General features: G+C 50.8%; 1 protein-coding gene across 1 annotated transcript in view; it reads left to right on the forward strand.

The window, feature by feature from the left end:
- Positions 1–363: 363 nt before the first annotated feature.
- The window catches only part of RHOQ (ras homolog family member Q), a 40,280-nt gene continuing 12,889 nt past the window's right edge, over positions 364–27,754 (forward strand). The window contains exons 1-2 of the mRNA XM_025992592.2: positions 364–684; positions 1,198–1,256. Coding sequence (XP_025848377.1) covers positions 543–684; positions 1,198–1,256 — 201 coding nt within the window. The 5' untranslated portion in view covers positions 364–542. The remainder of the gene's footprint in view (positions 685–1,197; positions 1,257–27,754) is intronic.

The following is a 27,754-nucleotide window of genomic DNA, read 5'->3' on the forward strand; positions in this document are numbered from 1 at the left end:
GGGCAGGCCGGGCGGCGGCGGCGGGGAGCCGGGGGGGAGCCGGGCGGGGAGCCGGGCGGGCGGGCGGCGCTCGGGGAGGCGCCGGGGCCCGCCCTCCTCCGGGGCGCAGCCGGGAGGGGCCCGGGCGCGCGCGGGGCGGGGAGAGCCGCCTGGCCCCTCCCCTCCGCCGCCCTCCCCAAAGTTGCCGTCTCCCCCGGGCCCGGCCGGTCTTATGATCCAGCGGATCCTCCGGGGGAGGCCGGGCCGGGGAGCGCGCGGGCGGCGGGCGGCGGGCGGCGGGCGGCGGGCGCGGCGGGGGCAGCGGGCGCGCGCGGCGAGCGGGGCCCGGGCGGGGACCCGGGCAGCGGCCGAGGCGGCGGCAGCGCCCCGGGCCCGCCGCCCCCTCCGCTCGGCGGGGGCAGCCGCTGCATGGGGCCGGGGGGGCGGCCCTGCTGCGCGGAGCGGCGGCGGCGGCGGCGGCCCCCCCAGGCGGGCGGGGGCTGAGCCCGGGGCCGGGGCGGGGGCTCCGGGGGGACCATGCCCGGAGGCCGGCGGGCCGCAGCATGGCTCACGGGCCCGGCGCGCTGATGCTCAAGTGCGTGGTGGTCGGCGACGGGGCGGTGGGCAAGACGTGCCTACTCATGAGCTATGCCAACGACGCCTTCCCCGAGGAGTACGTGCCCACCGTCTTCGACCACTACGCAGGTAAGGGCGACTGCTGACTAAGGGGCCGCTCCCGGCCGGGAACTTTGGAGCAACTTTGGCGGAGCCCCCTCGCCGCCTCCCCCGAGCGCGCTCCCCCGCCCGGCCCCGCGCCGCCTCCCGGCCCCACCCCCGGGCCTCGGGCGCCCGCCGCGGGGACCCCCCTCCCCGCCGCGCCCGCCCCGCCGCCGCCGGCCCCGCGCGCCTCCCGAGCGCCGGGCGCCCCGGGCCGACCTCCGTGACCTTCCCACGGCCTCCTCCTACGGCCCCAAGCCCCTGGGGGACGCTCGGGGCACCGGGCGAGCCGCGGCCACGGGTGGGCAGCTGGGCCCCAGCGCAGCCCGGCCCCGCCACTCCGCAGGGCGCCCGGTCCGGCCCTGGGGAGGAGGGGGCACCTCCCGGGAGCGCCGCGCTCGCGCTGGGGAAGGTTGACAGAGCGGGTCCTGGTGGGGGGCAGAGGGCCCCAGGCCCTGGATAATCCGAGCTTCTCTCCCCGCCCCCGCCCTGTCCTTGCAGTCAGCGTCACCGTAGGGGGCAAGCAGTACCTCCTGGGACTCTATGACACGGCCGGACAGGTGAGTGTCTTGGCCCCTGGCCCACACCCCCTCGCCTCTGCTCAGTTCAGGCTGGCGGCAGATGCACCCCGAGGTGTCTCGGAGGGAGGGCGTGTCTTCGAGGGGCCCCTCTGGATCAAGTCTTTATTTCTTTTCTCAAGTCAGCAAATTAGGAAAAGGAAAACACACACACACACACACACACACACACACAACCCAACAGCAAACCCATCCCAGCCCACCCCGTGTGAACCCCTGGGCTGTGAAAGTTTCTGCCTGTGTGTGCTTTCTGTATGGTGCCTGGTGTGTGGGTCCCAACTCCTGTTGCAAAGTGGCAGCGGCCAATCATGAAGCGCCCTTATTTTTAGTTGCAGATGACCAGGTCTCCCCCTCACAGCCTCTGTCTGGTCCCTCATTGGTGAGTGGTCTGCCTGCCTGAGGAGCCTGATTGGTGCAAAATGGCATCATCTAATATGATGGGAAGGCATTTGGTCCTGGTTATGTTTATTACAACATCATTGCACTCTGGGACTCGAGTCCCTGCAAACGTAATTTGTGGTGTTACCAGAGGACCACAGGGGAAAAAAAAAAAAAAGAAAAGAAACAACAACCATCCAGCCACTCCCTGGGGTAGGGAGGAGGAGGAAGGGTTAGGAGTTCAGTATGAATCTTAGAGGAAGAGCCCCCCCCCCCCCGCCCCCACCCTTCTCTGGGAAGGCCAGGTGACTTTGTCTGGGTTTTGTTTGAGAGAGATTATTGTGCAGAAAGAAAACGGCACAGTCCTCCTGGCAGCCTCTGACCATTAGCAAATCAGAGGTTGGTTCTAAAGGATTAAAGTCTCCTCTCTGTCCCTCTTCCCAGGCTCACTTTTGCTGTGGGGCTGGGATGATTACGTATAATGAAGTTTTGCAGAATCCAGCCCTGTGATTAGACGTGAAACCTTGGGCAGAAGTGTTTCACGTGTCATGCAGACTTGAGTCCTTGAGGACGTGTAACAGCTGAGGGCTTTAAAGAGTGCCTTGGGGGATCTCCGGGAGTACAGTTTTCTTATCTATAAAATGGGCTTCAGAAAGTTCTCTGTTCACATATATGCCAGATGCTTAGCACTAAATCTGGCGCACCCAGGGAGATGCTCAATAGAAGGGAACTGTTCTTTGCAGCTTTTCTAGATTTGGAGTTCAGAGTTGTGGTACCAGGTTGAAGTGAAGAATGTCTTACAGAGGGTGTCTGGATGTGGCTTCTGGCTTCTAAACTGTTAAGTTAGAGGAGCATCTGAGGATAGAGAAACTGTTGGCAGGGCCAGGTGGCAGGGGCTGTCCCCTTTCTCCAAACCGACCCAAGTCAGTACAAGTTCTTAGCTTGCCAGGGCCCCTTTTGGATGCCTGCCCTGTAGCTGTTACTTTATTCTATCAGAACGTGTGGAGGGCAAAAGGCAGAACCCAGTCAATTAAATAAGACCCGACTTTTGAACAGTACAGTTGATAAATGACAGGTTGAAGTTTGGGATTGAAAAGGAGAGAAGTTTTTAAACACCGCCTCTAATTTTAACGTCTCTCACTACCGCCTCTTCCCCTTTCTCCTTTAACTTGTTACCATGACCATTCATTTGACCACGAGCCCTATTCAACAGGATGTGTATATGTCAGACCTATTCTGTGCACATTCAAATCCAACTAATACTTACCAAGTTCCTTCTGCATGTCAGGCATGGGGCAGCCACATGCAAATACTGTTTTCTCCAAGAAGCAACCCCATGAGCAAAGTGATACTGTCTTTGCAGATGGGGAAACTGGGGCTCAGAGAGGCTAGGTAGCTGACCTCAGGTCACATAGCCAAGGACAGGTGTTGCTGGGACATGGACATGGGTCTGAATTTGCTCTGGTTTGAGGTGATTATACACACAGGAAGCCACTGGAAAAGCTGAGATGCCACTTGGGTTGATTAATCCAGAACCCTGTGGGTCTGTAGACCTGGGTACCTGGAATCTGGACAGCCATTCTCTGAGTGGCAGTCATGCACTACCACTACAGTGGAAAGAACCCAAATCCAAATCATCACCCAAAGCTGGACCCACGCACAAAACCAGGGCTTCCCATAAGTTATTGTGATTGCTGTGTCCAGTGGAGATGGGAAGATACATACCAAATGGTATCAAACTATTAGTAAGGTTCAGTTACCCAGTGATGTGACACCTACTCTATTGGCCAAGATGTGTTTTAGGGCCCCTTGGTGTTTGTCCTAGGGTCTGGAACTTTCCCTTTTAGATCAGTTAGTGATAATTCATCTTTCAGCATTTAAGGGTTTATTACTAAGAAGCAGTCTTAGCAATGTCATCATCAATGAGATGAAGCGAGGAGTGCCCAGTGTATACCGAGCACCGGACAAAGAAAGCACCTGGGGGGACAAAGAAAGCACCTGGGGACGACGAAAGAGTAAATTTAAGATAGGGATCTGCCGTGGCTGATGATAGCATGGATAGGAGTATCTGAACCAGGTATCTGTTCATGTGTGCCAAATAGGAGACTCCTGCATTGTACTTCGTCATTGAGATCTCATGTCCCTATGAATCAGCACCAGATTAATAATAGTAATAACTAGACACACAGACATGCATACACACACACGTTACATATAGAGAGACATTTTTAAGCCTCACAGACAGCAGAGAGAAGCCCACAGGCTTTGAAACCAAAGAAGCCTGGGCTCAGATCTCTACCTTGTACTAGCCATGTGATTCTAGCTGTATTTAACCTTCTTTGGGCATCTGGTACAAATGTGGACAATTAGAATCTATGCTGCTTACTGTATGTGAAAGCAGCTGTCACCTGTTCTTCACTCATAGTAAATGGGTAGAGATTTTACAAGAAATTATTGTACCTCACTCTGGGCAGTTTGGCTGGGGGGGAGGGGGTCACAGGTGGAGGAGGATAGTGTATTATGTCTGGAGTTGATAGAAATTCCACCAGATGCCAGATCCTAGAACCTCTTGACCAGAGGAATGGAGCCAGCTTATACTTAAGGATTCCCACCGTCCCCATCACTGGACCCGTGGACGCAGTCCAGAGCTCCCTGCACTGGGTGCCCTGTGGTATCAGAGGGTGTCCTTTCTCCATCAGAGCCTGTATGCCCAGGGATGTAAGAGAAACTTAGAAAAACTAAGAGTTCAGTGTACACGTTGAGAAAAAGTGGGGTATGTAGTAGGTTTCTGCTGGTTGTGCTTTGGGAGGTAAGACGGGTTTGAGGAGGAAGCAAGCAGCACTGGAAAAAGTCACTTTCTTCCGATAATCTTTGCTTAAAAGGGTCACTCACTGTATTTGAATAACAGAAATAGCGCCTCCCCTGGGTTGGAACCTCTAATCTGTGTGCTCACTCTTGGTCTCCTTTTTTACCCCAATCAAGTTCAAAGCCAGAAGTAACATTAGCCCAATTTACACATTCAGGAACATAAGACCTGACTGTAGTAGGTGATCTTTTGGCTTCCAGAGGAGGTTGCTTCCCCTTGGCCTCTGAGACTGTTGGCAGAGAGAGAGAGAGAGGGAGGGAGGGAGGGAGAAAGAATGAATGAGTATGAATGTGAGTTTGTTGGGTAGCTGTAGTCTCCATCATGTGCACTGCCTGGACACATCACTCCACATCCCCACCACACTTGGCCCAAGGGAAGCCCCCCTCTCTTGGCCGAGCCCCTGGGTGTTCCCGGGAGCAGCCTGACATTTCGACTGCCCAGCACTTTGGAGTGGAAGTTGAGGGCAGAGGTGGCTTCCTCCTCCCCGGGGGCTTTGTGAAGGGGTCTGGCTTCCGGCCTGGGCCTCTGTGGAGCTTCTCTTTTCTTGTCCGGCTTCCAGGACTTCAGCGTGTGCTCTGCAGCAGCAGCCCCTCGCTCAGGGAGGGACTGGACAGGCAATATGCTCCCTCAGGCTTCTGTGCTGTTTGGAGCTCAGGGGAAGCGGGAAGAGCTCTTGCTCCCTGAGCAGAGGAGCTGGTGGGAGCTGCCTGGCAAGCTGCTCTTGAGCTTCAGGCTGCAGGCTGACCTCTTAATCCTTGGCAGGAAGGCAGAACTTGATACCCTGACCCGGGAAGGACTGACGCCCAGTTTATCCCAGGTCCCAGAATACCCACGCTCAGGAGGGTGTGTGTTGCGGGTTGCGTTTGGGTTCCCTGAAGTTCCAGATTTAGCCCCTGCCTCGGTGTATGGAAGTCCATATGGATGCTTTTGGGTGTGCTGTTGCTATGTCTGTTGATTTAAACACACGCAGGTTCAAGGATGCATATACGAGAGCTATAAATATCCTTAACTTAGGTGTCCCTGGGGTTGCCTTTTCAGTGACAAGTGAGATCTGTTTCTTCCTTGACATAGCGCAGCAGCTGTGGCTGCCCTCCAAGCCCTCTGGGGAACCAGGGAAGTACTTTCCCTCCAGAAGGGAATCTCCAGGGGAGGCAGCCTTGGAATGCCCCACCTTCTGTGTTTCATGGGGTGGCACCTTAGCGCCTCCTAGAATGGGAAGGAGCCGGGGGAAGGGCCAGAATCTGCCACTCATCAGGCTCCTCCCTTCAGGCAGCCATCCTCACTGTACCTGTGAAGGTAGACTTTTGCCAGATGGGGAAATTGAGAGTGAGCAGGCCTATGCAAACTGGACAGACATGTAATTAGGAAAAAGGATTTTCTTACTTGGAGGGGAGGGCCCGCAGGGAACATTAGTAGGGCTTAGGAAGCACCCACTCGCATCACAGAGACCCCAGGTGCCAGCAGCCCCACACTGCATCCCCAAAGAGCCCCGAGAGCAGAGTTTGGGAGGAGCTTCAACAGGTGAGCTGCTGGCACCAAGCATCCTGGTTTCCCTTAGTAACCTACTGTAAATTTGTCGTCTGTGCGTTTTCCCTAACCTTTTTAGAAGCTATTTATATCCCTAGCCTGTACCACATTACACAGAATGCTGCTTTCCTCCTCTGCGTTGGGAAGGTGGACAGCCTTCGGTGGGCTCCAAAGCCTCTGCAGTGACTGAATGCCCTGTATGCCCCTTCTTGTCACTCCAAAGTGGGTTTGGGATCTGTCAGCACAGACCGTGGTCCAGCACGCGGGAGCCTCAGAGTGGGGTTGGTCTGTGTCAGCTCTCATTGGTTCTAGGTGTGTGCACATGGGCCTTGTCCCCCTCCCTGGCCCTCTGATCTGGCTGGCTCCTCCACTTGTGTCATGATTCTCTTGAGGTTTACTGACATTTACACTCCAGGAGCCAGGGCTTCCCAGCAGGTGTATCAGAAGCGGGTGTTACAGGTGTGCTCAGATCCCATCCTCTCAGGCTCTGGGAGGGCCGGGGTAGGGGTGCAGTGTTCAGCCTCAAGGGGCCTGAGCATATGTTGTCATTTCTGTGTGTGCCAGGATGTGAAAAAGGTGGGAAGCATTGTTTCACAGCTCATGGGTCAGGGGCTTTTTGGGGAACTGGGTATTCGCGGTTTTGTTGTGGAATTTGGGGTTTCGGGAGATGAGCCCTAACAGTATTACAACAAGACAAAACAAAGCAGCTTTCCGTGGGGGTATCAGTTTCTAGCAATGACACATGTGTTGGCAGCAGTGGGTACACCAGGAGGCCTCAGATACAGAAGAGCAAACTGCAAGGAGGAGGGAAGAGAAGTTAACAAAGAACTAAAACCAGAGGCCACACATGTCTTTAAAAATTAAAATTTGAGAGCCTCAGCTGGATTTCCTTTCACTCAGAGGGGCTTGGTTTTGCCCTAATTTGGCAAGCTTGGATCAAGGAGCAGCTTTCCTTGCCCTCAGCAGTTTGCTGTTCCTCTTTTAGTTTCTGGCAGGCAACTGCTTGTACAGGGAAGCGCGCAGAAGCGCGGGGAGGTGGGCAGTGGGGTGGCCTGGTGGTGGCTGGTGGCCTGTGGCCGCTTCACGCGAGCTCTCCCGGGCTCCCCAAGTGGGGGTCTCCCACGCCTACTGCCTGCCGGGCCCTCCGGGGCCAGTTCTTGCTCTCTGAGCTCTGTGAGGACCGTGGGCTGTGACTTTCCCCCACAATTCCAGCACTTAGTCTGGTGCCTGGGGCGTGCAAGGCGCGCAACAAATATTTCTCAGATTGAGCTGATGCCTCTTTGGCTGTCAGCTCATTTCTCCTAAAAGGTTAACCAAAGACTAAGCTTACAGCCCTTTGATGATAGCTTCCGGCACAACTCATTGCTTGGAAAAAAACTTTAATACGGTAGAAGTGTCCAAGGCCCGGAGGAATCACAGCTCGGAGATATACAGCAGGCATCAAGTATACCCTGACCTAGAGCCTGGGGGCTTAGTGCTCCCCAGGGTTATTGGTCACCCCAACACCATCTCTCAGGCTCAGGCCTCCACAGTGTTCCCGAGGTCTCTCACATCTAGGTCTTTCGAGGAGGAGGCAGCCTGGGTTTTGGATCTCGCAGACCAGCTCTAAGGCCCTGGGCCAGCTGCTCCTCCCTCCCTGCACACTGGGGACACAATGCCTGCTTCCCAGGGCTGCCGTGAGGATTAGAGATGGTGTCTGTAGTCACCCCGCATGGCCTGGTGCTCAGTCCATGGTAGCGAGGGCGATGGTCCAGGCCAGCTTTGGGGGCTCCCCAGCAGTTTGGCTCAGGTGGCGTTGTTGCAGGGCCTGCTCTGGGTTCCGCTCTCCTGTGGGGGAACGGAGGGGTCAGATTGTCTACACGGCTGAGAAAGCTCATCCTGTGAAGCTGGGTGCTGCATGGTCCCAACTGAGAAGAGGTGGTGGGGCTGAACTTTGTGGAAGACATTGGCTTTCAGGAAGAGGTGGGAGAGAGTAGGGTGTACTGGTGGCTGCCCCACTGGCCCCAGCACTGCACTGCCAGGGCCCACTTCCCAGTGAGGGGGTCTTAGCCTCTCAGAAACTCAGTTTTTCTCATCTGTAAAATGGGTACACGGGGATGTACCTCCTCATGGAGTCATTGGATCCAACCAGAGCTTCCCAGCTCTGGGGCTCAAGGCAGCGGGGTAGGGCCTGGGACAGGGATCCCTGGGCTTGGGCTGTCCCTTCCAGCGGGGGCCATCCCACCTCAGTCATTTCACTGCTGGCCCCTCCACTCCACCATGTGCAGAACTCATGATCTTTTCTCGGCTCCATGAAGTGAAAGCTTGGGGGCGTTGGATTAAATGAGGTCATGCAGGCAGAGGGTCACGGGGAACTCACATCCTAGGTGGGGAGGAAGAGCATGGGGAGCATAGGCATGGGGGAGTCCCAGCTGTGTCTTCCTGGACCCCAGATCCCTGGTATCAGTGTCAACTTGTGGAGCAGGGCTGATCCCTAAATTATGGAGTGTTTTACCTGGTAACTGACATCTCAGTAATTAGAGAGATATTAATCTGGCGCAGTGTTGCTTCTTGATTTTAATAGAACAGAAAGCAGGGGAAGGGGGAAGGGACTTTATTGTTGTCACTGTCTCTTTTCAAATGACTGGTGGGAGTAGGGAACCAGCCGCCTCTCTCCCAGTCCCCAGACTTGCCAGCCGTGCCCAGATTCAGGGTAGAATTTGGGGTTTAATAACGACACACTCCCCACTGAGTGGCATTTTTACAGAGTGCGAAGCATGTTGCCTTCGGTACCTCCTGGAGGCCTCTCACCCGCTAGGTGAGTAAGGGACGCAAGTGGTGTTTGCCTCCTTTTGCAGGTTCAGGGAGGGTAGGTGACTCGTTCCAGGCCACGGAGCTGGGAAAAGGCGACAGCAAGTTGACAGGCAAGCTGTCCCTTCGCACGTCCTGGGATTTTTATGTTAAAGTTCTCACGCAAATAGCTCCATGGTGTCAGGTGTCTCTTTTACATCGCATATATTTCTGTTGTTGCACGTTTCATGCAAAAAGTAAATTCCGAGCCCATCGTTTTTCTAGCGAGAAGAGCTGCGGAATGGTGTCTGTAGGAGGAACAGTAGGGGCTGTTGCTGAAGCGGCTCCTCCACACACCGCGCCCTGGAAGTTAAGGAAGTTAAGGACGCTTCGTCCATCTGTTCATTGACCTGCACTCTGGCTTTGAGAGGCCTTCCCCTGGGGGTGCAGGTGGCGGCAGTGCTGGTGAGGGTGTGCAGGAAGCTCAGTGCTATTTGCTGCATACAGGTGTAGCCTTTTCCTGGGAAGGGGGGACCCAGAAGGTTCTATGTTGACTTAAGCTGACTGTCCTCCCACTGAGGAGGCAGGACGCCCTCCCCACACCTTCGTGTCTTTGCCCTGGCTTGGCCTGCTAGCCTTGACTTAACATGACTTACTATTTGGGGGTTGCCGGGGGGAGGGGGCGGCTTCGGCCTGCCAAGGTGCCTTACCTGTCCCAATAGGGGCAGTCCCAGGCCTGCCTTCCTCCCTCTAAGGCTTCTTATTTAGGTGAAAACTCTTTCCAATGGAAACATTTCCAATCTGTCCCACTTACAACTGAACATTCCCTCTTTCCAGCCGCAGTCGGCCTCTCCCACCCGCTGGTGATTTGGCTCCTGAGCCATCCCCACAGACGCCGGGTCCGCGTGGACTCCCTTTCCTCCTGCCCTCGGTGCACGCCCCGGGCTGCCCGGATGTGATGAAAACATTCACGCAGTCAGCAAACAGTCCCCGAGTGCGGCATCTGGATGGGGACCCGGCGAGGGGCAGGCCTGCCCCTGGAGCTCCCAGGTGGCCGAGGGATGGGCAGCCCCGAGGGGCCAGCTCTGTCCTGATCCGGGTCCTCCAGGTTGGCCCGCAGGTGGAGGGAGCGCCCAGATTGGATTCGCACAGGTGCTGGGTGCTCCGCAAAAGTTAGAGTCACTGTTCTGATTCCCCATGCGCTCCTCGGGCCACAACCCAGCTCCTGGGAACTGGTGAGAAATCCAATTTCTTAGCTCCGCCCCAGGCCTGCTGAATCAGAAGCTGGGGGATGGCTGTGTCACCACAGACCCTGCGGCGACTCTGGTGCCGGCTGGAAGGTCACAGCCCCTGGTTCAGGCACGTGTAGGTACTTATTGTCCTCTGGTAGCAAGCCGCCTCCCCTCCGCCCCTCCCCGGCCTCCCCACTCCCCCCTGGATCCCCTGTCCCCTACCCCCCCACACCACATTACACCACACACATGCACACCACACACACACACACACACCACATATACACCACACACAGATACACATACCACATACACCCCGCACACACTGCTTATACACCACACACATACACACACCATATATGTACACACATATTACATACACACTGCACACACACATGCTGTATAAAGCCCATATATACCACACACACACCCCATATATACCACATTTACACCATACATACACACACATACCCACTTGTAACTACACTTCACACACACATACACATATACCACATGCATACTACACGCATGCACACACACCTCATACACACACACCCTGTACACATCACATATACACCACACACATACACTACACACAGCAAACTGTACACACAACACATACACACACACAGACATCACACATGTGCACCCTTACCTTATACATGGTTCCTGGAGTGCAGGGAACATTATTTATTCACTTTTTAACCCCCACCCCAGCAAATGCACCTCCACACACCCCATCTCTCGTTCTTCACTCATGGCTGGGACTCTCCGTATTTGTTGGAATGAATCGAAGCTGCCACTTAACTCACCTGGTGCAGATGGAGCCAAGGGCACTATCAGAAGAAATTTGAAAGGGAACTTCCTCAGCTGCCCTTGGTTCCCTTGATGTGCTGTCTGGCCTGGGGTTGTGCACACAGTAGGCCCCACTGGTATTCCTTGATGAGGTCTAAGTCCCAAGGCATATTTTTTCTCCTGTGCATTAAGTAGCTAGACAGGTTGGGGCGTGGGCCCTGCTCTGGTCACTGTAGCTGAGGTTAGCACTCTGGGTGGTGACAGACCTGCCCCTGAGGACTATGCCAGTTTGGTTTGTACTAAATTAGTTCCAAAGCAACAGATGGGCTGTGACGTCCTTTTGTATTAAAACTCCCCAGGCAGGTCACCAGGAGGGGTTGGAGGAAGGGCTGTTACTCAGACATGCTTCTCGGCAGTCATTACTCTGGCTGACCAAAGCCTTCTGTGTGAGTGTCCTTCTCGTCCATTCTCCTGGCCGGCTGGCCTCCCTCCCTCCCTCTCTCCTTCCCTCCCTTCCTTCCCATTCTTTCTCTGTCTCTCTCTCTCTCCCTCCTCCCACTGTCTTTTTCTTTCCAAAATGATTTTTTTTTTTTTAAATTCATGAGAGACACAGAGAGAGAGACAGAGAGAGGCAGAGACACAGGCAGAGGGAGAAGCAGGCTCCATGCAGGGAGCCCGACGCGGGACTTGATCCCGGGTCTCCAGGATCACGCCCTGGGCCAAAGGCAGGCGCTAAATCACTGAGCCACCCAGGCTGCCCTCTTTCTTTTTTTCCAAACTTATTTCAGCATAGAAAAACTGTCCTCTTTCAGATGGCATGATGGTTGGGTTTATAAATGTGTTGGCTCAAAGTATGCCCCCTCTAAGAGCTGCCAGTGAGAGAGAACATTTATTCCTGATTGTCCAGTTCAATTAAAATGCCATTTACCCCAGCTTACTTTTCAAAGGGCTGTCCTCCCCTGTGAGCTGGCTCAGGGCTCACATTTATTACCTTAAGGTGTTTCTAGTGGGCTCTGTCTCTTGGGGAGCGGGGGGTGGTGTCGGAAAGGGGCTGGATGTGAGGGGGAAGAGGTGAGAGGTGGCAGGGTCCCTGCCTCCTTCAGCCTGGGGTGTGTGGAAAGGCTGAAGCCTTCATCCAAGTCTTTGTCCAAGCCTGAAGAAAGTGAGAAGGTCCTCCTGGTTGAGGCACCCTGTGACCTCCTCCTCTGTGACTCAAGCCATCTTGCACTTGAACCCCTTCTTTGAATTTCATCAGAGAAATTGTCCATAGGCCACAGTCTAGCATTTGGTCTTACTCATGTAGAAATCTGTACTCAGCACCCAGATTTTCAGCGCCCAGAGGGGTGCTGCATGTGCACAGCATTTAGCACAAGATTGGGGGATCCCAGTAGGGGCTAGATGAGTGTGGAATTTGGAGGAATCTGTCAGAAAGTTTATTCTGGGGGTCCCTGGGTGGCTCAGCGGTTTAGTGCCTGCCTTTGGCCCAGAGCGTGATCCTAGAGTCCTGGGATCAAGTCCCATGTCGGGCTCCCTGGATGGAGCCTGCTTCTCCCTCTGCCTGTGTCTCTGCCTCTCTCTCTCTCTCTCTCTCTCTCTCTCTCTCTTCCTCTGTGTGTGTGTGTTTCATGAATAAATAAATAAAATCTTTAGAAAAAAAAAGTTTATTCTGGAAAGAACCTTTCCAATCACAACAGTGCATCTTAAAGGGGATTCTGATCTGTCTGGACATTATTCAGAGTCTTTAAAATCAGATTATAGGTGGTCATTCTAAAGCATTGCCCATTTAAAGCGTTAATAGAACTCATTTCTTAACTCATAGAGCCCATTAGCAGAAAGGCCGCCAGGTCTATTAGGAGAAAATATTGACCAGGATGTGAACTGTTCTCCAGTGAGTCTGGATCTCTAGGAGTCCTGCAGTGTGTTTTATGTCAGGTGTCCCTCCAGAGTGTCCTGTGGCACTCTGTTCAAGGTGTGGGGGGGAGGGACGTGGGGGGAATGGGGGGTGAGTGGGCTGACTTGTTCAGCTTGGCCTTGAGAGGAGGGGAGACCGCAGTGCTGCCTGCTTCCCTGCGGGGAGCTGTGCCATCCTGCTGCCCCACCTAACAGAGCAGTGTGGAAGCACCACAGCTGGTGTTGGTATAAGGAAACTGAGTCCTCAGAAATTCCTAGTGAACCAAGCCATTTGGGGTATAAGTTTTACTTTTCTTTCCTTTTCAAAAATTGAGATATAGGGACACCTGGGTGGCTCAGCCGTCGAGCACCTGCCTTTGGCTCAGGGCGTGATCCCGAGGTCCGGGATCGAGTCCCACATCGGGCTCCCTGCAGGGAGCCTGCTTCTCCCTCTGCCTACGTCTGTGCCTTTCTCTGTGTCTCTCATTAATAAATAAATAAAATCTTTTTTAAAAATTTAAAAAATAAATAAAAATTGAGAGATAATTCACATTCACTGAATTCTATATATTTACAAAGTTGTGCAACCATCCATCACCACTGTTTAATTCCAGAACATTCTCATCATCCCCTCAAGAAACCCTATCCCCATCAGCCATCACCACTCATACTCCTGTCCCCCCAGCCCCCGGCAACCACTAAACTGCTTCCTATCTCTGTGGATTTGCCCGTTCTAAACATTTCATATAGATGGAATTGTGTGATATGCAGCCTTTTGTATCAGGCTTCTTTCACTTGGTGTAATGTTTTCAAAGTTCTTCCATTTTTTAGAATGTATCAGTAGTTCATTCCTTTTTATGGCTGCATAATCTTTATCTTTCCTTTTTATTCCTTTCATTCAGCCTTTATTACACAGACACTCTGCCCCAGGCTCTGGTTACCAGCTTTTGGTGCCGAGGCAGAAAGTAAAGCTCTGCTGGATTTGTGCTGCTGGTGCTGTCTTCACCTCTGCCTCAGGGAGGGGTGGAGCTGGTCTCCCGTCCCCCTTTCCCGTGTTCTGGTTCCATCTCTACCTCTGTTCATAGTCTCCCAAACCCCCCCCCACACACACACACCTTGTGTCTTTATTCACCAGATATAAGAGGATCTGTTAAACATAAGTGGGGTGAGGGATAAAGACTCATCAGGTAGGAATTTAGATCCCAGTAGGAAGAGAAGATGTATACAGGTGACCAAAATGCAAATACAAGTAGAAATGTGATGTGTAGAAAGAAGGAAAGAGAGAGAGAGAGAAAAAGAAAAAGAAAGAAAGAAAGAAAAGAAAGAAAGAAAGAAAGAAAGAAAGAAAGAAAGAAAGAAAGAAAGAAAGAAAGAAGAGGGAGGGGAGGAGAGAAAAAAGGAAAAGAAAAAAGAAAAGTGATGTGCCACAAGAAGGTGACAATGGTAAAACGTGAGGGGTGACATAAGGGTGTCACACTGCTTGGCTCCTTGCCCAGAGCCTCACAGATAGTGGGGCCATTGAGATTCAGAAACACGATCCAGGCCCCCACGGATCAGTGGGTCCATGGGTCTGATTTGTGTTAACTCGTAAGAGATCCAGATACAAATGAGGTTGCCAAAGGCTTAATTTACCATGTGGTCTCGGTGGAAAAATAAACACAAGACATAAACCTAAAGCTCACAAAAGAAGAAGAGCATGCAGTCTCCCCCTCGTCCCTGGCTTTGCTCCCCACAGCTTCAGTTACCTGTGGTCAACTGCGGTCCCGCGCACCCTCCTTCTGACATATCCTCAGAGGGGCCACAGTCTCCTGACATGAGGTCACAGTGCTTATGTCATTCACCTTGCTGCATCTCCTCTCGGGGGCATTTTAGCGTCTCACAGCATCACAAGAAGAAGGGCAAGTACAGTACAGTAAGATATGTCGAGAGAGGGGCCACTTCACATAGCTTGTGCTTAGTATAGTATTTTATTATTGTTGTTGTTCATCTCTTACTGTACCTAAGTTATGAATTTAACTTCATCATAGCTGTGTGTGGATGGGTCTAGCACAGGGTTCAGTGCTGTCTGCAGTTTCAGGCACCCATTGGGGGTCTTGGAATGTATTCCCGTGGATAAATGGGGACAACTACAGCCAGCGATCATGCAATATGCAGAGATATGCAAAGAAAGCCTTTTTCTTTTACTTCTCAAATTGGACAAGTTGGGAAAAGTTGATACCCAGGAGTTAAGGAAGCTGATGCTCTGTGCACCATTGCTGGGAGTAAAAATGGGCCAAACTGTTTAGGGGTCATTTTGGCAAAGATCATTTTGGTGATCTATTTCTACAAATTTACACCAAGGAAGCATTCAGAATACACAGAGATTTACATAAAACTCTATTTTTCACAGTGATTTTTATAATAGTGATAAACACATTAATGCACAGTATAAAGGGATTTGTTGGGACGCCTGAGTGGCTCAGTTGGTAGGGCCTCTGCCTTTGGCTTGGGTTGTGATCCTGGGGTCCTGGGATTGAGTCCCACGTCGGGCTCCTTGCTCAGCCGGGAGCCTGCCTCTCCCTCCGCCTGCTGCTCCCCCTGCTTGTGCTCTCTCGGTCTTTCTCTCTCTCTCTCTCTCTCTCTCTCTCTGACAAATGAATAAATGAAATCTTTTTTTTTTTTTTTTAAAAAGGGATTTGTTAAATGGTGGTTTGGTGTGAGGATAATCACAGCTATTAAAAACTGCTTTGAAGGGGTGCCTGGATGGGCTCACTCAGTTAAGCATCTGACTCTTGGTTTAGGCTCCGGTCATGATCTTGAGATTGTGGGATCAAGCTCTGTGCTCAGCTCAGAGTCTACTCTCTCTCCCTCTCCGTCTCGCTCTTTCTCTCTCTCTCAAATAAATAAACAAAATCTTTTAAAAAGATTGCTTTCAACAAATACCTAAAGATATGTGAAAAAGCTAATGATGTGTTGAGAAAAAGCAAAACTCAAAACTATATATGCAGCATGATCACAGCTTTGAGAAATATGCATATATGTCATATGTGAAGGAAAAAATTGGAAAAAAACTGTCAAAATGTTAGTATTTGGCTCTAGGTGGTGATATTGAATATATTTAGAAATTTACTTTTTTATACTTTATTCTGTTTTCCCCCAATTTTTAAAAAGTCATTTCATTTTTATTAAAGTTGTATAGGCACACAGTTTAAAGAGCCAGCATTTCTGTGAGATCCTATTATGGAGAAACAGGAGATTGCTGTCCACTTTCCCTCCAATTTAAACTCTTAGCTGTTTATTTTGCTAAAAAGTACCCTCTTTTGACTTCACACCATGAATGATGAGACTTTAGCTCTTTCATAGATGCTTTCCACTTCCCAGCCACCCTTTTACAGTAGCGAGATTGTAGTTCTGTTCCATCATTGATCAATGTTTAGATTTTCATCACTATGTTGGCACAGCTGAGCCATGTGGTGTACTATAATTACTCTTCCCTTTTGTGCCACTTTTTGTTCCCTGAAATTAGTAATTATATTGCTTCTTCCCTTGCCTTTTTCACTACATGCTTCGCTGTTTCACCCCAAACTTGCCTTTTCACACAATCAGACGTATCAGACTTTCTACCAGTTTCTTCTTGGAGTCCTCCCTCATGACACTTCCGATGCGCTCCTGTCTGGGCTGGTTGCCTCCAGCCTGCTGCACAGCTTGGGATTTCCCTTCATGGTTTTGGGACTCCCTTGGGCTCTTTCTCTTGAGTTAGATCCCTATTTTATTTTTCACGTCTTCTTGGTTGATTCCCTCATTCTGCGGGAGCATATGTTTTATTAGCTTCCCGAGAAAAGGTGCATTGTAGGCAAAACTTTCGACATCTGGCATTTTTGAAAATCCTTTTACTTCCTTCAGACCTGATTGACACTTTGAAAATAGATTGGAAACCTTTTTTTTTTCACCTGTTAGCATTTTGAAGGCGTGGCTCCATTGTCTTCTAGTTTCTGTGTGTGCTGTTGAAAAGCCTGATGCCGGGATCCCTGGGTGGCGCAGCGGTTTGGCGCCTGCCTTTGGCCCAGGGCGCAATCCTGGAGACCGGGGATCGAATCCCACGTCGGGCTCCCGGTGCATGGAGCCTGCTTCTCCCTCTGCCTGTGTCTCTGGCTCTGTCTCTCCTTCTATCTCTCAAGAATAAATAAATAAAATCTTTAAAAAAAAAAAAGAAAAGCCTGATGCCAATCTGATCCTTGATTTGCTGTCAAGAACCTGGTTTTCCTTTCTGGAAACTTAGGATCTGCCGTTCTAACCTTCTGAAATTTCACAATCATGGGCTTTGGGGTAAAGTCTAGCTGGTTATTGTGGACCCTTTCAATCTGGAAACTCATGTCCTTTGGTTCTGAGAAATTTTCTTGATTTATTTCTTTTAATCTTTTCATTTCCAGTTAATATTCCTTGTTACACTAGAACTACCAGTTTTTAAATATTGGAGTTCTTGGACTGGTCCTCAGTTGTTGTTGTTTTTAAAATATTTGCTTCCTCTGTGTTTTTGCTCTATTTTGGGGAGAGTTCCTCAATTTCATCATCCACCCCTTCTATCACTTCTTTAAATATGATACTATTTTTAATTTTTAAGAGCCTTTTTCTGTTCCTTTTCTTTTTTTCTTTGGCATCTTCTAAGTCTGGATTGTTTTCCTTTTTTGATTGAGTGTCTTCTCTAATTTCTCTGAGGATAATGATAGTTATTCAAAGCTTTTGCCTTCCTGTACAGTATCACGTTTTGAGCTCTGTCTTTCCTGGTTATTCCTCACAGGTCCACTCATTTTTATAAGAGTGGCCCTGGAGCATGTGAGCAGCTCTGTTTATGAGTGAAGCCGGCTGACTCGGCCCTTACTGAAAGTCAGGGTTTCCCCATCTCTGCACTATTGATATTTTGGGCCAGAAAATTCTTTGTTGTGGGGAGCCATCCTATGTATCATAGGATGTTTAAATTTTTTTTTTTGAATATTTTATTTACTCATGAGAGACGGCGGGGGTGGGGGGGAGCAGAGACACAGGCAGAGGGAGAAGCAGGCTCCATGCAGAGAGCCTGACATGGGACTCGATCCTGGGTCTGCAGGATCACGCCCTGGGCTGAAGGCGGTGCCAAACCGCTGAGCTACGTGGGCTGCCCTCATAGGATGTTTAGCAGCCTCCCTGGCATCTTCCCACGAAGGTAGGAAGCACCTCCCTGTAGCACCTCACCCCAGTCATGACAACCAAAAATGTCTCCAGACATTGCCAGATGTTCCCTTAGGGCAACATCACCCCTCACTCTCCCTGGCACCCCCACTGGAGAACCATTGCTAGAGGTGATCTCCCAGGGCCTTTTCCCTGGGAAATCTTTCCCCTTGGGCTACTCATATTCCTTAGAAAAGAATCTTCCACCCTCCTGTCTGAGGGGCACGTGCCAAGCTGCCACTGTTCCGGGAGGTGAGTGCAGGAAGCAGAGTAGGGGTCTTACTGTTTGGTGTGTGTCCTGGCCTTGCATTCAGTCTGTTCAACTGGACCTTGTGTCCCCCCATCCAGGGAACCCTCTGCTCTACCCTCTCCAGACACTAACTACCCCCCGCCTTCTGTCAGGGTTGGGGAGAGTGCCCCACGACAGTGCATGGTTCACTCTGGGATTTAACTCCTGCGTAAGCAGGCTGACCTCATCCCTGGGTCTGTGGCTCCCGCCCACGTGCAGAAGAACACGCTGCTATACTTCCCACACCTGCACGGGGTTTGTGGTGCAGAATAGGGGCTTCCTACCTTTCCCCTCGTCGCCGGCCCCCTGAGGCTGCTAAGGCAACTCTCACTCGTTCTTCTGCCTCCCAGCTTCTAAAATTGTTTTGCTCTTGTCTGCTTTCCTTTTTGCTTTGTCCCTGGGGCTTTATGCCTTTTTTTTTTTTTTTAATTACTGTCACGTTAGAGGATTTTGGAGCCATCAGAGATAACTGCATGTGTTCAGTTGGCTGGGATTTAACTAAAGTCATATCCATTTTTTTACTAGAAAACAAATTTTAAATGAAGTTATAGTGATGGCTGTTCTTTCTGGGGCCTGCTGTCCAGTGTAGCTGTCCTCAGCATCAAGGGACTCAGGAAGATGAATTCGGAAGAGGCTTGCTGGGGATGGAGGCTTTGGAGCACACAGTGTTAGAAATCTTGGAGGAAATGTGTATTTTATGTGGGTTCTGAATCCCTGTGATGAACGTTTCCTTCCGCACGAGACGTGGCTTTTTAATGAACAGGATCGGCGTGTCCACCACATCCAGCATCTGAACCGTTGGCAGAGCTAGGTGGACACTGATATCCTAATTGTGAAATTTCTCCTTTGCTAGACTTTCTGTAGGGTCTCTATAGACCACGACTTTCCAGTTAACCTGTTTTTCAGCCAGGCCAAGACATGCTGTATTAGGTTACAGCTTTCTTTACTTACGTTTTAGTTCCCTTGATTGGATTTGGGTGTTTTCCAGGGTGACCCACGCTGCAGATGACTAATACAGTCACAGTTTGATTTGCATTAATCTCATTCTCAAAATGTTGCCTTATGTCAGATTATTAGGGTGTCCTACCATAGTTCCCCTTGATTTAGTAACCCTACCTACAGGTATTAATGACAATGGGAAGGAGCACTTTCAGCTCTGGGGACAATGGTAAGGGGAGGGTCTGGACAGTTTTCTTAGGTGAGAAGATGGCACATGTATGTGTAGGGTTTGGGATGAGGAGGGGGCACAGTTAGGACAAGGTATCCCGGGTCAAGAGAAAACACAGAGGGAGGCACACAGGAGAGGAGCAGACTGTCTCCATTGGGTGGCCACCAGGGAAGCCGGTAAGCAAGGTAGGGAGGGCATTTGATGTCAGCTGTGGCTAGCCTCCACCGCCAGGCTAAAGGATTTGGACTTTCCAAGGGGTGCAGTGGGGAGCCAGGGACGTCTTCTGAAGAACTGTGTCCTGGTGGGAGACTAACAGAGAAACCTTAGGTCATGTGGATTTTTCCACGCAGCCTCTTATAGTCCTCAAGGGTGGACCAAATGTCTCCCCACTGAATTTCTGTGCCACTGAGCACATGCATTTCTTGTCATTAATTTTATGCGTACATTTGAGGCCTTCTTTGGACTTGTTGATTTCATTTAGCTCTAACAACGACCTTATGAGGTAGGTGATACTATCTTCCCGTCTCACATTTGTTTTCTTAATAGATGAGAAAACAGACCCAGAGACACTAAAATAACTCATAATAACTCTTACGGGTTACACGGATGGCCCATGAGTGGCACATCGGCTGGACCTCAGACCAAGCCCTGTGATTCCTCGTCTGTAATTCACTATTCCAGGGCCCTCCCCCTATTGCCAGTGTCTTACTAGATGGCCTAAGTCACCTGTGCCCTCCAAAGGGACCTGTGTGCTGTTTGATTTTCCAGGCAGCACATGACACGCTCAGTAAAGGCATTGACCTGCAGAACTGCGGGCTCCAACAGGTCTCGCCTTAGTGGGCAATGGATGGGGCCAGACCGGAGGGCCCACACCTCCAAGATTGAAAACCATGCTGCCCCCATCCCTCCCAGCCCCCCTGACCGGCCCAACTGCTCCGGCGACTGTCCCCACCACTTCACCTAGTGCCCTGTGCTCCGGTGCCCGGGAGGGCAGGATCACAGCACTTGGCCCCGCGCCGCCCCCAAGCTGTCCAGAGGATACACGAGAGAGTGGACACCCGAAGCCACTGGAGTGACTGTGTCTCTGGTGCTTTTGTCACCAGGTTTCATTGTTGCCATCTTCCTGGTCTGCCTGTAGCACTCCGTCCCTTTGATTTCCTTTCCCCAGCTCTCCATTTGCTTCCGGACTTGTCCCAGCCCCCACCAGCTAGGTTTGTTTGTTTGTTTGTTTGTTTGTTTATTTATTTATTTATATTCATGAGTGACACACAGAGAGACACAGGCAGAGGGAGAAACAGGCTCCACGCAAGGAGCCCGACGTGGGACTCGTTCCCAGGACCCCAGGATCACACCCTGGGCTGAAGGCAGACGCTCAACCACTGAGCCACCAGGTGCCCCCCAGCCAGGTTCTTTGCGTAGGGAGGCCCCGCTTCTGAATTGGCTGAGCCTCTTGGAGCACGCGGATTGCAGGTGCAAACGTGGGTCCGCTTAGCACCTCACGGCCAGCCCTCCGAAGCACCGGCAGCTGTGTCCTCCGCAAGCCTGTGGGGGCCCCCCCGCGGCCCCGCCACCGTCCACATGCCCACTCGTGCTCTCCTGCCCTCACACCTCGTTCACCTTCATTTTACAAAACATATTTGAAAGAAGTAAATAGCATATTCGAGGTGTATTGGTGCAATTCAATAAAACGCCTGACTTCAGTCCTTGCCTGCCACAAGCATGGGCATTTCCGAAACCAGCAACACCCCTCAGTGTGAGTCACAAAGTCAACTTTGCCCTCAGCCCTCCTTTGCCACCTGTCTATTCCTCTGCCCTGAATTGATTGAAACGGACTGGAGGTGGCTGGGCCTGGGCCTGAGCTAGCAGCCACCATGTGGGCCAGGAGCCTCCCGTCCTGTATGCGGCTCCTTCAGTCCAAAGCTTAGTCCGTTTGTAGAGAAAGGAAGCAGAAGGGGGAGGCAGCTTGCACAGGGCCACGCAGCTAGTAAGCCTGTGATTCAGAGATTCCACAGGTCTTTGTCCAAAGCCAATGATCTACTGTCTGGTTAAAACAAAGGGTCCGGAGGGGTCTAACCTAGTTCTTGGGACTGCATCCCTGCCTCACCTCTGTGCCACTCTCCTGTGCCTCTGGACGCCTGATGAGCTGCTTCAAGCCTCGGCTTCCTCCTCTGTAGAGTGGGAGCTGCCCTCTCTCGTAGGCTAATGGTGCGCGTGCAGTGGGAGAGCTGGAGTTTGCATGAAAACAGGACCAAGCTGCTCTTCTTGGCACTGGGAAATGAAATAAATTGGAGCAAGGTGGTGCAGTTGTGTGTTCTGGGCCTGGAAGAGCTCTGTTGGGAGCCTTCCATAGTGCAGAGCTGGAGGGGGGACAGGTGGAGTGGGGGTACAGAACACTCACCAAGAAGGGTAAGCTGCACTCAGCGCCATGGAGGAGGGTTGTGATCCAGCTCAGGTCCCGAGGAGTACGAAGCATTGGCTGTTTCTGGTCTGTGCAGCGCCTCTCTGAATTTCAGATAAATCTCTGTGAGAGCATGTGTGTGTGTCTGTGTGTATGCACGTGTGTGTGTGTGGGGGAGACACACACAAGGTCCCCTGTTTGCAGACTTGTGGACCTGTATGCATTTTTTTTTTAATTAAGGTGAAACTGACACAACATAAAATTAATCCTTTTTAAAAGATTATTTATCTATCTGAGAGAGAGAGAGAGAGCACGAGGAGGGGCAGAGGCAGAGGGAGAAGCAGGCTCCCTGGGGTGCAGGGATCCTGACTCGGGGCTCAATCCCAGGACGCTGGGATCACCACCTGAGCTGAAGGCACACACTTAACCGACTGAGCCACACAGGGGCCCCAAATTCATCATTTCAAAGTGTACAATCCAGTGGCATTTAGTACATTCACGCTGTTGCACAACCAGCACCTCGATCTAGTAGCAAAACTGCTCATCACTCTAACATAAACTGCTTGCATTTTTTAAAGGATCTCTTCCATGAAAGTGTGTTGGTGAACTACATTAGGTTGTCCTGATTTTAACTGCCCGCCCAGAAGTCTTCCTCATCTCAGATGGCAGATGGCACTGTATGTTTGGCCAAGGAGTGTGGTTCAAGTACTCAGATTCCAAATGGACATGTTAGTCATGGTTTAACTCCTTCATGCTGTTTGGGGGCCTCATCTGGGCGTGGAGAAAACCAGCATTTCAGGCTTAATCAGAGTGTAGCTCCGGGCGTCCTCTCTTGTTGCTTGGCTGCTGTCTTCTTAGTATATTAAGAGCCCAGGGATGCCTGGGTGGCACCGTGGGCCAAGCATCCACCTTCGGCTCACATCACGATCCCGGGATCAAGCCCTGCGTTGGGCTCCCTGCTCAATGCGGAGCCTGCTTCTCCCTCTACCTCTGCCTGTCCCCCTGCTTGTGCCTCTGCGTGTGCTCTCTCTCTCTCTCTGTCAAATAAATAAATGAAATCTTAAAAAAAAAAAAAAGGCCCAGGAGGAGTAACTATGTATGTAATGAGTGTCTTCAGGCTTTGTTAGCATTTTCATGGCCTCAGAGGCAGAGAAAGGCAGGTGTTATTGCACAGCTAAGGACAATGGTGTTGCCTCTGGATTTGGCTCATGCATAACTCCCAGGTCTGGGTGGGTTATCTGTGTTCCATGTGTGGTCCCTCCAGTGCTCACTGTGGAAGCCCAGGTGACCTGTATCCCAGAGGTTGAGGGCTGCTCCCCTGGAAGTGTCAGCCCTGATACTCCCATAGGCCTCCCACTGTGTAGCTAGCCCTGGGGTAGCACCTACTTCACTGTGACACACGGACCACAGCACTGGCTGATATAGAGCGGAGGCCCCAGATCATTCTATGAGCTGCAGAGATGGGGCCAGCGAGTGGCAAATCCTTATATACTGAGTGGGGTGGATAGGAGGAGGGTGAGAAAGAAGAAAAGCAGCAGGAGAGGGGTAGCTACCTCATTCGGATCGGACTTCTTAGGTCATGTGTGCATCCAGGCACCAATGACTATGGCCCGCGGGGCAGGGAATGAACCCCTTGGAAAACCCAGGAACTACTCCATCCTGATTGGACCACTTAGGTCAGGTGCCCACTCGGGAACCAGTGGCTTAGACCGGACAGTGGCAAATGGAACTCCATGATTGGCTTAGTCTAACCGGGATTTCTTTTAGCTTAAGTATGGATAGACTCCGGGTCCCTGGAAGCATGTGTCTGGGTGGAGGAGGGATGGGTCTGAACTAAATCAGTTTTGGAAGACAGGAAGTGGGAGAAGGGTGCTGGGCAGGCAGTGAACGATTCAGGGAGTCTGGAGGATACTGGTAGGAAGAGAGGCAGTGCTAGTACGTGGAAGACTTGAGGTGGCAGGAGGGGCCCAGGGAGCCCGGGAAGCACAGAGCAGTGGGCGCTTCATCTGAATTGTGGGTGCGGAGAAGGTTTGTTGGATGCAGAGATTTTTAGACCAAAGCCTGGAAGATGAGCAGGACTTGCCCAGGTAAAGAAGTCTGGGAGGGGAAGGACAGTGGGCCACTGGGCAAGGGGCTGTCTTGCTGGGTATCGGGGATGTCTCGGGGTCTGGCTCGGGCCTGATGGGTGGTGATATCTTTTACTGAGATGGTGAATGCAGGGGGAGTTGCAGATTTGAGGGAGAAGAAATGATTGTAGTGCAGAAATGTCGAAATTTGGGATGCTTCTGATCCAGCCAAAAGGAAGCATCTAGAGCTGGGTGTGGCACTCAGAAGGCAGAGAGCTCCTCCACATACACTATTCTGACCTCGTACTTGACATCTCGAGCTCAACACGTCCAACCCTGGCCTCTTGAGTTTTCTCCCTCCTGTGCTTCTCCAGCCACAGGTTTCATCATCTCTGTATAAGACATTATCCATTCATCCAGCAGCACAAGCTGAACCCTGGATTCTTCCAGAGACGTCTCTCACATTCAGCCCCACATCCAGCCCATCACCCAAGCCTGAGTCCCTTCCCGAGGTGGATCTAGGAGCCACCATTTCTCCAGCTGCCAGCTGCTACCACTCAGGTCTCATTACCATCTTCTCTCACCTGAATTACAGTACCCGCCTTTCTCCAGGACTCCAGCCTGAATTGCCTTTTTTTGTTTTAAATAGATTTTACTTTTTATTCATGAGAGACACCGAGAGAGAGAGAGAGAGAGAGAGAGAGAGAGAGAGGCAGAGACACAGGCAGAGGGAGAAGCAGGCTCCACACAGGGAGCCTGACGTGGGACTCGATTCCGGGACTCTAGGATCAGGCCCTGGGCCAAAGGCGATGTTAAACCACTGAGCCACCTGGGGATCCCCCTGAATTGCCTTTTTGTTTTTTTAAAAAAATTGACATGACTTTTTTTTCCCCTGAACCTTTCAAGAACTTTCCATTACAGTAGGCTCCGGTCCGGGAGGGCTGCCTCTGCAACCCTGCCTTGTCTGTCACCCTGGCCTTTCTCAGGACCTCAGTATCTGTCGGGGCCATTCTGCCTCAGGGCTTTTGCACACACTGCCCTTACACTGTCCCCCGCGTCTCAGGTTAGATGTCTCTCCCTCCAAGAGGTCTTTCCTAACCCCTAGACTGAATCTGGTCTCCCTGGTTATTCTCTCTCCCCCATCCCTGGCTCTTGGGCTTCATAACAACTATCCCGATTTGCATTTCTCACCACTTTTCGGCCTCATTTTGCTAAATGCCTGGCTCAGTGCCTCAGCTCTATCAGACCCATTTCCCTTTTTTGTAACAAACGTGTCTCTTTTGCTTATCCGCAGAGGCAATCTACAGGAGGTGTACTCTGCACACATCACTTTAAATCAGTGTAACATCTTATGATATGAAGGAGAATAAAAAGAATACTTTCTTTGCACAATAAAAATAGTTATTTTGGTATTAAATTCATAAGCTCCCGGGCTGAGTCCTCATAGGTCACAATGAAGTAAGTAGTCAGATGCCTACACCTACAGGCGGAATTGCCATGAATGCCTAACTAGGATGTTGACGAATGTCATAGCATTTTATGGGTTCCACGCTAAGGGCGACGTTGCCAGGGGCGTGTGGTTTTCTACAATGGTAAGCAACTCCTATAACGTTTTGAGCAAAATAAAGTACAGTCTTCCTTTCTCGTTCAATTTGCACTGAAATGACCTTCCTAGAAAATTCATAAAAACAGTGCAACGAATACTTGGTGCTTTTATACGCAGCACAGTTAGGTCGTAGATTCAGGTAATTATAAAAGGATCTTTCGTGTTCATCAACGCCTGGCAGATGTCATTTTTTGTTATTTCTTGAATAGTCCCTCACCATCATGTGGGACCTGGGACTGTTTTTCATTACACAGGTTATGTAGTACGCTGGCTCCCATCCCTAAATGCCCGTAGAGGTCCCCCATTCATGTTGACAATAGAACCCCCCCCAAACACATCTCCAAAGATCCCCCAACATGGAGCAGTAGTGCTGTATTTGAGAGGCACCTGCCTTTCCTATTATCCCGTGAACTCGTGAGGGCAGGGTCCCCATCTGTTTTTCATTGTAGCATACACAGTGCCCAGCACCTAGCTGGCGGATACTTGGTGGAATAAATGAATGAACAAATGTTCCGCCGACATGAAATTTATGTCAAGAAAATTAGAAAAGGACTATCCCGCATGGAAGTGTGACCTGGCATTTACCTTCTTGGTGCATGCCTTAGGCCAGCTGACCTCCCTTTTAGTGAAAGAGACGTGTAATTATAGCTGCAGACAATGTAGAAATTCAGCTCTCAACCCTTTACAACAAGGGAAGTCGTCTCGCTGTGCACAAAAGAAATCACACAGGCTCTGAAGTTGTGGTTTGTCTTTTTTTGGAAAGTCAGGCTTGTGTGTTGAAGAGCTCAAAACACTTGACCAGCTCTCTCATTTATCTTAACATGTGTATGCTATATTTATTCTCCCGTCACAGATGGGGAAATGAAGCTTGCCTAAGGGCCATATTTAGCTAAGTCTTGATCCTCTGCCTTGTGGGGTCAAGGCAGATAAAACAGAACCCTAAAGCTTGATTTTTAGCCAGTAGTTGAAACCTCCTCCCACATTAAATCTGTTACTAGGGCTGCCCCACAAGGGTGAAAAGTATTAGTTTGAGCATTTTTAAGCATGTGATATGGCCATCCAGTACAAGCCTCTCCTTTTGGAGATGAGAAAATGCTGGATCATAAGGACGTGGTCAGACAGCGGCAGAGCTGTTCTCCAGGGCACTCTCTGCTGCCTCACGCCTCATTTTCTCTCCTTTTTCTCCAGCCCATCTGAACAAGACTTATGATCATTCAAGCAGGCAAAAGGAAGGTAGGGATGGAACAGAAGCCAAAGATCCGGTTCACTAGCTCTCAAGTAATTGTTAAATTAACTGGAAGACCGACTTAACTACGAATCAACACACATGAAAATGACAGTTGCCAAAAGTTAGGAGCTGAACCTTCAGTTTCAAGAATTTTTTTTTTTTACAGACAGCTACTCAGGCCCTATAAATAGCACTTCCCAACCCAACTAAAGATCAAAAAATAGGGGCACCTGGGTGGCTCAGTGGTTGAGCGTCTGCCTTTGGCTCAGGGCGTGATCCCGGGGTCCTGGGATCGAGTCCCACATTAGGCACCCTGCAGGGAGCCACCCTCTCTCTCTGCCTATGTCTCTCCCTCTCTCTGTGTCTCTCATGAATAAATAAATAAATAAAATCTTTTTAAAAAATCAAAAAATAAGTGATACAGCCAAATATTTGGGAACCTTTTGAAACATTGACCTCTAATAAAATTCTTTCTCCTCCCCCAGTGCTCTTTAGTTCAAGGAGGGGGTGGCCAAATTCAATAAACTCATTACTGATGTTTGATAAACCAGCTTCTTAAAGTGCTCCCCAAAGGGGTGCACAACCCAGCTTCCTTAAAAAACAGATTTTTTAAAATATTGTATTTATTTATTCATGAGAGACACAGAGAGAAGCAGAGACAGGCAAAGGGAGAAGCAGGCTCCTTCCAAGGAGCCTAATGTGGGACTTGATCCCAGCACCCCAGGATCAAGCCCTGAGCCCAAGGCAGATGCTCAACCATTGAGCCACCCAGACGCCCCCCCCCCAAAAAAAAACAGATATTTTAAAGGGGAGTGAAAAAGTGGTATTTTCATTTTGCAGAGTTAAATGCAAAATGAACTCAAAGGTGATGCAAGCACTTGACAAAGGAGACAGGGACTCACAGGCTACTATTATGGTGAATTACAGCAGAAGTGTTTATAAGTTGGATTTATGACAAACAGCTTTTCATCTTCAGAAGCTAGCTGCAGTGCACGTGGCCTCTTGGCTTTAGGAGAGAGCCCTTTGTGGGGTGGGGCGTTCCAAGAGCCATGCCTGATACCTATTTTGGGCTTCTTACTAGAAA

Source organism: Vulpes vulpes, chromosome 16 (genome assembly GCF_048418805.1).
Source record: "Vulpes vulpes isolate BD-2025 chromosome 16, VulVul3, whole genome shotgun sequence".
NCBI classification, from domain to species: Eukaryota; Metazoa; Chordata; class Mammalia; order Carnivora; family Canidae; genus Vulpes; species Vulpes vulpes.